The sequence below is a fragment of the Lissotriton helveticus genome, chromosome 8 (genome assembly GCF_964261635.1).
Source record: "Lissotriton helveticus chromosome 8, aLisHel1.1, whole genome shotgun sequence".
In the NCBI taxonomy this organism is placed as follows: domain Eukaryota; kingdom Metazoa; phylum Chordata; class Amphibia; order Caudata; family Salamandridae; genus Lissotriton; species Lissotriton helveticus.
In genome coordinates, this window is record NC_136069.1 from 375,604,119 (window position 1) to 375,617,093 (window position 12,975).

A 12,975-nucleotide genomic window follows, 5' to 3' on the forward strand; every position below is an offset into this window, starting at 1 on the left:
ATATATTATATATATATATATATATATATATATATATATATATATATACTCTAAATACAGCACACATGCACACATCCAGGAGTATGTGCCCCGTACTTGCGAGGAAGCGCATTGGGAATCAACTTTGGATATATATCTATAGAAATAGATAGATATAGATAGATAGATAGATAGATAGATAGATAGATAGATATCCTTACAGACAACTGCTCCACACTTTAGAGAGATTTTATTTTGGCCACACAGAACTAGGTAATGTGTTTAGACCGCACAAGCGGTCTTTGTCAAACCTGAAGTCGCCGCCATCTTTTGCTTTATATACCAACTGCAAAGTTTAAAGTGATAGTGCATCATTGTAAATACAGCTTCGACAAAATTTAAAGTGACAGTGCAACATTTAAACAACTAAGGTTGCATATGCAATCATGATCTTAGGACCCAATGGCCTGTGCATTGTGCAAATTGGCGTTATCACGATAGTGCCATGTTTACATTTATAATGTATAACTATACATCTATCCAACCACAAAGTTTGTCTGTTGAGGAAGACGCCACATCACAGTAAGGTTTTTGACAAATATGTTTATTGCTGGAAGCAGCAGCGTGAGCACATCTCGGTCCACACAAATATCAGTAGCCAGTCCCAACGTGTTTCGTATTTCACTTCTTCAGGGGCTCAAGGCATAGAAGGCAACAGCAGGGCAAGATTGGCGGCACCCTTATAACTTCCAAACACCCCGCCTCAGTGGGCCCTCGCAAGGGCCTGTTGGTACTTGTGGTGCCTGATGTATATATATATATATATTATATATATATATATCGAACACACCGCCACTCCTCTCACGCTCTGGATCAGCTCCAGCCAGGAAGGAATTTAACGGACACGGACCAAGTAAAGTGCTCCAAATTATTTAATAGAGGTGCAGGTTCAGTCTCATGACGTTTCGGCTCGCAAGAGCCTTGTTCATATGACAATGTTGTAATGAGGGATACATCATTATATACTGCCAGTGATTGGATGATAGTCGTCACATGAGAAGGTAGTGTTTAAGACATAGTAGACATAAAAGAAATACTTGTAAGTCATATTTGGTCAAATGCAGACCTGTCTTACTGGAATCTCGGTAAAATACCAAAATATTGTCTGAATCAAAACCAAGTAATTACATAGAACAGATAAAATCTAAAAATACATATCAAAACATCAAAATGAATGTGATAGGACCAATGTTGTCTGATCTCGGTAAAATACCAAAATCATATTACAATATTTACAGCTCGCTGTTGTTCAGTAAAGTGCAAATGCATGTTAATTCTCAAAGTGCAACGGCTAATTTAGTGCAAAATTTGATGTGCACCAAATCGCAATAGTGCAAAATTGGCAAGGTATATAAAATGTGCAAAATACCGCAAATAAGTGCAAATATTGCTGCTGTCAACAGAAGGGTGACAATATAATCTAAAAGTCACTCCGGCTGCAATACTGTTTGTGTCATGTACAATAATAAACACAATCAACTAGACAACTACCTATACTAAAAAGTATGGTAAAAGCAATTATAATATCAAATATCTGGTCCTATACAATAAACTTGATGTTAAAAATAACAGTAAAAAATTATCCGTCCACAAGACCATTTTTTCTAATGTCACTATGTTAAAAATCAATAATCACCGTGATTGAAATGTATAGTAGGCTGGATTTAAAAGACTGTCAGGGAATAAGGACCCGTCAAGTCCTCTTAAATTCTGTCTTACCCATCTAATGTTAAAATCTTTCATATATATATACATACGGCAGCAAACTCCTCCGACAAACAAAGAAGCAGGGGCCACAGCGGGGAATCTGGTGGAAGCTTTATTATTTGATTAAAAGGCATAATGCATTTCGACCACACTCCGGTCTTCCTCAGATGCCACCAAACATATTCTGGAGACTTGCTTCTCGTTAAGAATGTCATTGCCGCATTCCCATTCGCTGAAATTCGCCACACCCCCTCATTACTAACTGCTCACTGCTTGCAGTTCGTAGGAACCACAAGACCCAAGATGCATTTCCCAGGTAAGTGCTGCATGCGGGGTGAGTCCATGTGGATTCATGCGTTATGCAGGCAAAGAAACGATGCAAACAATGTCAATATCCAGTGGATGAAATTATTAAAAGCTTCCTCCAGCCCCCAGACGTTCCAGCCTCCAGAAACAAACAACAGCCAGGCAGGGGTCAGGGAGACAGTGCATTCCTGAACCTCCGTGAAGTCACGGACCATATTGCAGCCGCTCTGGAGTCGAAACTGAAGAGAGGCGGGTACCAGGCATCCAATACCTTGGAAAAACACGAACCGCCGAAGCAGAGACCAGAAAGCCCGGACAACTTTGAAGAACGGGGCCCCTGTAGCGCGTTTCTGGACACCGCGCAAATATATGGCAGCAAACTCCTCCGACAAACAAAGAAGCAGGGGCCACAGCGGGGAATCTGGTGGAAGCTTTATTATTTAATCAAAAGGCATAATGCATTTCGACCGCACACCGGTCTTCCTCAGATGCCACCAAACATATTCTGGGGACTTGCTTCTCGTTAAGAATGTCATTGCCGCATTCCCATTCGCTGAAATTCGCCACACCCCCTCATTACTAACTGCTCACTGCTTGCAGTTCGTAGGAACCACAAGACCCAGGATGCATTTCCCAGGTAAGTGCTGCATGCGGGGGGAGTCCATGTGGATTCATGCGTTATGCAGGCAAAGTAACGATGCAAACAATGTCAATATCCAGTGGATGAAAGCATTAAAAGCTTCCTCCAGCCCCCAGACGTTCCAGCCTCCAGAAACAAACAACAGCCAGACAGGGGTCAGGGAGACAGTGCATTCCTGAACCTCCGTGAAGTCACGGACCATATTGCAGCCGCTCTGGAGTTGAAAGTGAAGAGAGGCGGGTACCAGGCATCCAATACCTTGGAAAAACACGAACCGCCGAAGCAGAGACCAGAAAGCCCGGACCACTTTGAAGAACGGGGCCCCTGTAGCGTGTTTCTGGAGACCGCGCAAATATATGGCAGCAAACTCCTCCGACAAGCAAAGAAGCAGGGGCCACAGCGGGGAATCTGGTTGAAGCTTTATTATTTGATTAAAAGGCATAATGCATTTCGACCGCACACCGGTCTTCCTCAGTCCAAATCACCGAGCCCCCAGTTCCGGTAGCGATTCGAGGACAAGAAACGAGAGTCGACCCAGGAATGCAGGTGAGCAATTTTTGTGTTTATTAACACAAAGTGCACCCCGCCAGCATGACGTTTCGGCCTACCCAGAGGCCTTGATCACATGACGCCATAGAGGAAGGAAACAGCTTTTAAAGTGCAAAGAAATAACACACATGGTTGGTTATCAAACATCACAAAACAATGGGCAGTGATGGCAGACTGGTCGTTCGTGAAGACAAGTTTAAAGTACTGGGACATGACATAAATCTTACACAATGAAAATGCGTCACATTTTATCAAAGCTAGCTAAAATGCCCTATCTAAAATCAATATAAACGCAAATAAAGTTATTTACAACAATATAGCAGCAATTTAGTATATCGCAGCAATTAGTATATTAATACGAATATAATTGTGCAAATGCCAGCAATTTTTTATATGTATATATACATAGCAGCCACAACTGATTTAGGCACCAGACTGGATATTGAAAACCTTTTGCCGTCAATATTTCTCCAGAGCTGCTAGGTGGTGCCATGCAACACTATTCTCCACTAGGGTGAAGACATCTAGCTATATATGATGCAGACTGGCAAGCTGCTCTTAGGTCCTGTTCTTCTGTGTCTCTATGACATGGGTCCATATCTCCTTTTTTATCAACAAAATTCCCCTATGAATATTAGAGTGGCCATGGCAATTATTACCTTCTATGGTCTCAGGTTTAAGTTCTGGTGATGATATTTAAAGAAAATGTATTTAATGTATCTACACAGCATTTCTAGATAGTGACCACGGCCCCTCTGCTTCTGACTGTTGTTCTTCAGAGCATCTGAAGGCCATCGGGAGCAGATTCTGAATGCAATTTTGGCATTGGCATAAAACACTTGTCCAACCAGCCCCTCTCGACTCCTTTAGTTAAGTCTCCTGATGGGCTATGCCCAGAGGGATCCTCCCACAAAAAACACAAACAATTGCTGCCACAGAAATGAGAAGTCTTCTCCTTCACCCATACCCCAGGAACAGAAAAATGTCGATGCCTCTGACATGCCCAGTAGTGATTATAGGCACATAAGGGGAAGATGATTCAGAGACGTACAACCTCTCGCTCTTTACAATGCAGATGCTGGCCTGTACCTAGATGTACAAAGTGCAAGTCCTGATAGTGACAAACACCCAAATTCTTTTTTCACTACATTGAGGCCTACTCCTCTCCTAGATTAACTTTGGGAATTGCTTAAAGCACTTTTAAGATGCAATTTCCTTACTGGATGGAGTAGCTGCTTCATGTTTTAAATCTTTGGAATGGTATTGATATATCCTCTTTACTAATAAAGTTGGATTTAACATTACTATTTTAGAAATGCCACTTTAAAAAAGTGGGCATTTCTCTGCTCTTACTGCTCTGTGGGCCTGCAGCCTGCCTCAATACACATATGGTGTGGGTGACAGCTACACTTTGTGCAATCCCTTTAGACAGCCACAAACACAGGTTAAAAGTGTCTGAGTACTTGTCAGCATTCTGATGGCTCTTCATGGTCAGAAAGGGAGGGGATAGGCAGACACAGCTGAATAGGTAGTGGCCTGACCCCACACAAAGGACTGATTACCCCCCACTTACAGTCTGGAGCTAGGTCTGAGGAAAATAGGATACTTCTGCACCTCAAACACCCTTCTCTGGAGTCACCCCCACTTAAAAGGCACATTTGGGAATAAGTACTTGGTCTCTGACCCCACCAAATCATACACTTCTGGACCTACAACTGAACTCTGTCATAAGAACTGCTCTGCTGCATCAGGGACTGACACTATGCTGGAATACTGACATGGAAGACCAGCTTTTTCTTGTGCTGTCCTGCTGCTCTCTGACTCTGCTGAGGAGCCCTAGACTCTGCCTTACACTGAAGTGGTCTCCAAGGCTTGTTGGACTGCCTCCTGTTACTTGAGACTCACGGATATCAAAGTCTCTACCCCTGCTACTGTGCCTGGTTCACTGGAAGTAGACCTAGATACGTGAAGCAGAGGAATTGACTCTCCAGTCTCCGGGTTGCAGAACAGGTGCATCAACCCTGTTGCAGGAGCAAAATAGGTGCATCGCTCTCGAAGCCAACACATAGCCTCCAGAGCCTGATTCATCGGAACTGTTTATCGTCACTGCAGCAGTCCTCAGAGATCGATGCATCATTCGATTGCTTGGAGAAACAAAGTACATTACACTTTATAACCAACGCATTTCGGCACAGCCCTTCATCTTCTGAACTGATGCATTGCCTCCACTGCGTGATGAAAATCAAAGCATCACCTCACCTGTGGGAATGACATTGATGGATCTCTCAATGCAATGATCGACTGCCCTCCTGTTGCAACCAAGCTAAAGAATTTTGTTCACTGGGGCCTGCATTGGTCCTGTAGCCAGCATGTGCTCCATTGTGACCATCACAAATTTTGACTATGCCCCGTTCCAGTGTGACCAGTTAACCCCCCATGGGCATTTTTGGTCTTGATTTGTTAATGAAAGTAATGTCTATTTTTCTAAACCTTTGTGGAGTCTTTTTGTGGTGTTTTCATTGTGTTACTGTGTGTGTGTGTGTTTGTTGCACAAATACTTTACACATTGCCTGTTTAGATAAGCCTACCTACTCTGTGCCAAGCTACCAAAGGGTGAGCCGAGGTTGTCATTTAGTGTGTATCTAGTTTACCCTGATTAGGATTGTGGTTCCTGCTTGGACAGGGTGCATACCTCTGCCAACCAAAAACCCAATTTCTAACACCTGATGTTATTATGTTGAGGATGGATGGAGATGTGATTGGAGTTGTGTGATGCCACCTATAGATGCTGGAGTTCTACTGCAGGAGAAAAAGATTTCTGGATCCACTCTGGTGCCTGGATAATAGCCATAATGTTAAAAATGTGTGAGAAGAAAAAGGATCACTCAGTAACATCTTTACCGAATGTTACGAACATCTTCTTTAAACCCAATTGTTTATTAATTGTGAAGGGTGGCGCCAACAAAATCATATTGCAGGTAGAATATCTAGTTAGCAATGATATACCAGAATGATGTACGTTTTATTTGTATTATGCTAGAAATTCTAGTTTGTTTGGGGTAAAAAGTAGGTTTGCTCATCTACTATCATGTAGATTTGAGGGTAAAAAAATGTTTGCCTAATTTTTCTAATCCTGGAAATAAAAAGCAAGCACTATTATTGCTTATATTTTACTGCAAACAACTTGCAACTAGTTTGTGGGATGGACTGAGTGAAAAAATGCATGCATGCTGTGCTTAGAGACAGAGTGTATTGCTGAAGTATGAGGCATTGTGTTAGTGTTAATGAAACCAGGCATTCGAAGCTGCAAATAATGTACCTTCTAAATGCAGGTAACACGATTTGACCAGTTCTTCTTCTACAAACAGGCCGCAAATCCAAGGCTGCTGCACATGTCCACAAACCTTGCATCACCAAGGATATACTTAAACCTCCTCCAGGCTAGGATTTGCCATACCAGAGAGGGTATGTTAGATCATCGACCGGCAGCGCTGCATTGTCACCACAGATTGGACCCTGAGCTCCTCTCCAGGAAGTTATACCGAGGGTGCACAGGCTGCAATATTAGCTGGAAGCAGGAAAGTAAGAACTGCACAGACATTATTGCCATTAAGCCCCCCTTTAATCAGATGGTTGCACATGGCTTTCTTTTAAATGCTAGATCTATTATTAAAATTAAAATCACTTTTAGAGACTTTGTCTCAGCTAGAAAGCCAACTTGGGTTTTTGTTACAGAAACCTGAGCGACGGATGTGTCAGGCCCGGATCTGGTAGACGCTATCCCTTCTGGGTACACCCTGTCTATACTGGATAGAGTAGGCTGGTGGGGAGGAGGGTTGGGAATCTTGTATAGAGATGCCCTTATTTGCCGCACACAGGCACTGACTACTCCCTCTGATCTCTGTCAGGCTTACTATTTTTCCATCAACCTTCACCCCACGGAAAGCTTTTCTGGCATTTTATGCTATAGGCAACTGGGCCCTAGGACATCCTTCAGTCAGGACTTTAGCAAACTGGTAGTTCCTTATCTGGAGAGATTCAACATAACGCTCCAGGGGGATTTTAATTGTCATTTGGAGAATACCTCCTGTATTCCCTCAAGGCCTCCAGGAAACTCTGGGCTGCTGTGGTTTTGCGCAGCTGGTCGGAAGTTCCACTCACTTTGCGGGGCATACACTCGACTGGGTTTTATCTAATGATCCCAGGCTAAATGTGGGGCAGCCAATCCCCCTAGCCTGGTCTGACCACTTTGCTGTCGCGTTTGACTTATACTTTCAGGCGTCAGTATCGCCTACCTCTAGCGACAGGAAACTGGAGGAAAGAAGGAACTTTGACCTTATAAACAAGGATGCACATTCGCATTTCCTTAACAAGCAGGAGCCCGCCAAGCAGCTTGATGCCGATTTTGCTGCAGTGGGGCTCTCTCAAATATTGACAATAGCAATGGATTCCCTTGCTCCGGTCAAGCAAGAATAAGGCCTTCGGCTCTCTGGTTCACAGAGAGACTCATAAAACTCAGACAGGCTGTCGTAAACAGGAGAAGTTGTGGCTTGCTCACTTAGAACCCCCCTGAGAGGGAACGATATAAGCAATGTCTGAAAGATTATAAAGCGGCCATTATGGAGGAAAAGAGATTATACTTTTCCAGGGTCACCGCCTCCCTGAAATCTTCTAGGGATCTTTTTAAGATCATTAATTCTCTCATCCCCACGCAGGTATCTGATCCCTCAGAGGTTTCGCAGGAACTCTTTGATGAAATTTCAGATTTTTTTCAAGCCAAAATTTCCGATATTTATGCCCTGGCGGAAACAGCGAACTCCAGTATTAGGTCTGGAATGCAAACTTCTATTCCCTCCGGTGAGGTACCGCCCTTGGGGGAGACTCCCAGGCTCCTTACCTCCCCCCCCATGTCATTGGAGGTGACGGATAGGCTCCTGGACCGTGTCAACTCAGGCTCCCCTTTAGATCCCTGCCCTCTTAAGGTGTTAAAAACCTGCCGGGAGATCGTGATCCCCCCTTGAACAGAAGTTATGAACGCCACCATTTCTGAGGGAGTCTATCCCTCATTCTGTGGAAGATAGCTGTTGTGAAACCACTATTGAAGAAACCCTCTTTAGATCCTGGTGAACTGAAAAACTTCTGACCGATTTCCTTGCTTCTCGCTCCTGCCAAGATTTTGGAGGCCTATCTAAATCTCCATCTCAGTACATATCTAAAAGACCACCATCTCCTGGATGGCTCTCAACATTGTTTCAGGAGACACCATAGTACGGAGACAGCCCTGACGGCAGTCTTTAACAACATCCGGACTTAGGTCGATGCTGGCCATACCACTCTTCTGGTGCTTTTGGATCTCACCGCAGCCTTTGACACTCTATCTCCTCACAGGCTGGTGGCTCGCCTTGGAGAGATAGGTGTCGGGGGTACTGCTCTGAGTCTCCTTGCCTCCTTCCTTAGTGAACGTCAGAAGAGGGTGAAGCTGGGCCAGTTCTTTTCAGCTCCAAAATCTTTGCAGTGTGGTGTTCCACAGGGCTCCTCTTTGAGCCCTACACTCTTTAATATCTATGTGGCCCGCTCGCAAAAGTGGTGAGATCGTTTGGGTTGGAGGTGTTGTCCTATGCGGACGACACCCAAATAATGGTCTCCATAAAGCATACTGTAAAAGATTCTGCCCTCAATTTTAGGAGCTGCATGGAGGCAGTTTTCCCTTTGGGGGGTGGATTTTTTGTTAAAACTGAATGGAGAGAAGACTGAGGTCTTGATTTTTTAGAGTAATCGGGAAATCTGGTCCAGTGACTGGTGGCTGGCCACGCTTGGTGTCTGCCCCTGTCCAGTTTCTCATGGGAAGAACCTAGGGGTGATTGTGGACAATGCCCTCGCTCTGGATCTTCAGGTAAACAGGACTGTCTCCACCTGTTTCGGCATCATCAGGATTCTCAGAAAGATCTCCCACTACCTTTCTTTCGAAACACACAAGCAGGCCGTCAGGGCCTTAGTAACGTCCAGATTGGACTATTGCAATGCCCTTTATCTGGGCATTAATAAAGGTTACAGATGGTGCAGAATGCCGCTGACAGGCTGGTATTGAATCTCCCTAAACATCATTCAGTTACGGCCTCGATCAAGCTTCTGCACTGGCTCCCGATGGACCGTAGGATCATTTTAAAGATCCTATGCCTGACTAATGAAGACTTCTATGACTCTGGCTCCGAGGGCATCAAGTCGATTGTCCATCATTATGCTCCCACCAGATCCCTTCGGTCCTCGGACAAAAACCTATTCACTGTTCCCAGGTTTAAGAAGCTTAAATGGGGTGGCAGAGCCTTCTCCACTGTGGCGCCCAAACTGTGGAACTCCCTTCCAGTAGAAATTTCTAGTCAGGTCTCTCTTCCACTATTTCGCAGGCCTTAAAGACCTGGCTTTTTCGTGATTCCTCAGTTTGAGCATGCTCTTTTTCTCACCGTCTCCTGATGTTTTGCATACAGCGCCTTGACGCCCTTGGGCTAAGTTCACGCTTTACAAGTTTAAATTCAGTTCAATTCAATTCATACCTAATTTAGAAACTCGCGAATTGGAAAGAAAATTGAGGAAGTATTAGATAGAAGACCCATGCTTCATTATCAAAGGAAACAACAGTGAAGAATATTGACCATAATAACTCAAAAAATATATTATTATAATCACCTTAAAGAGTGAGCAAGTTTAGCCAAGGAATTATTCGATCATTTCAGTCTTGACTAATTTCCCATGCCATGCATTAAATCAGAGAACTTCTTTTTTCCAGAGGGCTCTTCCCTAAACATGTCACTACTGCCTGCCTCTTTTTGACTACTTTGCCCTTCTGTGTCCTCATGGAGTTGTCATGTCAATTACTACAATATGTCCTTGGGGCTCACCTGATGCCTACCCACTCACGTGTTTTATGAAAGAAATATCACATCTCTCCATGCTCCGCCTACTGCAATGGGTTCAAGTTTGCAAATGTAGTCAGTTCAAGTACATAATGATGATTCACAAAGTGATCTGGTCCTCTTCTTCTCCAGCCTTGGTGGTCAAATTTAGATGGTACACCCCATGTTGCTTTCTGAGATCTAACTAATAATTTTTTTAATTTCTGCCTCATTGAAAGCCTGTTCTGGAATCAGACTTTACTCAATAACTGCTGATGAGCTTCAGAATACTCTATCCCCAACTCCTTTTTCCAAACCACCCCCTGCCTTTCGTAAACATTTGCACACTTTGCTATTCATGGAACAGTTTCTCAATCTATCTTTTTAATGTAGAAGTTCAGCATCAGTGCGCTCCATAAGTACCTCATCAAAAGATAAACTGATGGATTGCATGCCTGCATTAAACTCAGACACTGGTGATCGACTGGGCCGCATTCAAATCCATCATTTTTCACCCACCATGCCACCTCAGTTTGGACCCAGCCATATGGAAATCAGTCTGGACCCTGCTCCAATGGGAACAGTCCTGCCCAAGGTGCCAGGGCAGGTCCTCCCTGAACCAGAACACAAGCAGTCCACAGCAGCTTACTGTGCCATAGGACTTAAGCGTTACCTCACTGATGAGGTTGAAACCTGCCGGGGGTGCTGTGGTCTGTTCTGGAGGGGGCCTTGCCTGGCAGTTCACAATAGACTGTTCCCATGAGGAGCAAGGTTGGTATACAATTTGCGTAAGGCAGCCCTTTGTCTAGAATGGAGAGGCAGGCAAAAAACAATGTGCTGTAATGTGGTACGAGCAATTGCCAGTGTCTGAGATAAATTCAAGCATTTCATCCATCACATTTTTGTTGTTGCAGTTTATGCTATAAATACCCCATAACATAGCATAGCAACATAATAGTTTGCTTGTCATTTGATTGCAAGAATACCAGGTGGATGTGTATTAACCTTTTGGATGCTCTGACGAGCTCAGCTCGTCATGAGCGACGGTGCTCCGGTGCTTATGACGAGCTGAGCTCGTCATGACCGTGCCCGTTCCGTGGAACGCTTGCACGCTGGGCTGATTCCCCTGCTGTGCTGAACGTTCCATTGGAACGGGCGCGGTCATGACGAGCTCAGCTCGTCATGAGCACCAGAGCACCGTGGCTCATGACGAGCTGACCTCGTCATGAGCATGGGGGCGCTGTACGCGCCCCCCCGCCCCCCAGCACAGCGGGGGAATCCCACCAGCTACGAAGGTGTTAAAGACATAAAGTGAAGCATACATGTTACTTTGTGATGATGAACTTGGCAAAAAGCGTGTTCATATGATCTTCCTTTTATAGTCTCTGCGCAGTCATTGTGATTTCATACGCTTGTACTTTTCTTTAATGATTAAATGGCATTATCTTTCTTTCTTTAGGCTATTGCATTGCCTCCAATTGCCAAGTGGCCTTACCAAAACGGTTTCACGCTCAACACCTGGTTTCGAATGGACCCCTTAAATAATATAAATGTGGACAAGGACAAGCCATATCTGTATTGGTAAGTTGATCAAGTTTGAGAACACATAGTCTGAAAAAAATAAGTTGGGGCATTTCTGCACCTTGGGCGTTCGCGCCATTTTATCTCCGGAGAAAATGCAGACCTATGACTGCGCACACGCCTGGATCACGTACATCCTCCACAGAATGAAAGTGCATAAAAGCATGTGTGCGCTGTGGACATTGCAGGGGATGTCGTACAGTTTGCCGGGGGCACACTCATTACGTTTCCAATTTTTCATTTTTTGGTGGACATTGCTGCATGCCTGTGAAACCCTTCACTATGACAAAAAGGTCCTAATAGGAGGCAGCCTGTAGCTATTCATTCAGTTAACGATGGTTTAAGTGCATCATTCTGCAACCTTCATTAAAACGAACTGGAAGCATTCAACTTCTAATGGAGTCCTTCCCCATGGCCACTCAGCCTGGCTCCATCTTTCTTGGGGCCCTTTTGGCCATGTTTTAATGTCTTTCAGGGAATCTCGTCATCCTTTCGTTGATGTCTTAACTCCATGTACTGTAGTTGGGGAGTTATAACATTTGTAGCATAAATACACTCCGGTACATATGCTCCCCAACTTTTCTAATTTAAGTTATTAATCAATGGTATTTCTCATAATTGCAATTTTTTTATTATGAACTAGTTTGTGTACACTCTTTTGTCAATCAACCTGAATGGCGTATTGACTAGTGAGTGCAGGTAGATATTTACTCCCGATATTTTAAGTTCTTAGGGCCTGATTCCCAAAAGTAAAGGAGGCGAAGTTGGTCAGCTGTTCCCTTAGGGTTATTCAATCAGATGGAGCAAATTTCCAAATTATCTGTCACTCTTGAAATTTTCAGGAGTACCCCTATGTGTAACTAATCAAGCATACTGTTTGTAACAGGTGTACCTTCCTGCGTGGAACCTGAACATTAATTTAATCCTGTCCTTGACAGAAGTAATATTTCAGTATGTTTACATGGTGGAAAACAGCCAACATTGCCGATAATTCGAAACAGGCGCTCAGAAATAATTTCTCCTCAACCAGTTTAAGAGCTGTGACTGCATAATCTTTTGATGTATTTATAGAAGAGAAAAGGCTGCCATCCATCCATTACTCTATGGGCTCAAATGAGAGCCACCCTAAGCCATATATATGCAGATGTTAAAGTGTTTCTTTAAAGGGAGGAGAAAAAATGATTCTTTTAACTCGAAATAAAGCTTCTTATTTTTATTGTTTTAGTTCATTGGCCTTCAAACTAGAATCCTTTCAGCTGGGGG

The 12,975-nt window shown here is 43.9% G+C and overlaps 1 protein-coding gene across 7 annotated transcripts in view; it reads left to right on the forward strand.

Annotated features, from left to right (window-relative positions):
• NBEA (neurobeachin) overlaps positions 1–12,975 on the forward strand; it is a 1,787,704-nt gene that overhangs the window by 377,375 nt on the left and 1,397,354 nt on the right. For all 7 annotated transcript variants that reach the window (XM_078657170.1, XM_078657173.1, XM_078657172.1 and 4 more), the window contains exon 5: positions 11,591–11,712. In XM_078657170.1, the coding sequence (XP_078513296.1) occupies positions 11,591–11,712 (122 nt within the window). The remainder of the gene's footprint in view (positions 1–11,590; positions 11,713–12,975) is intronic.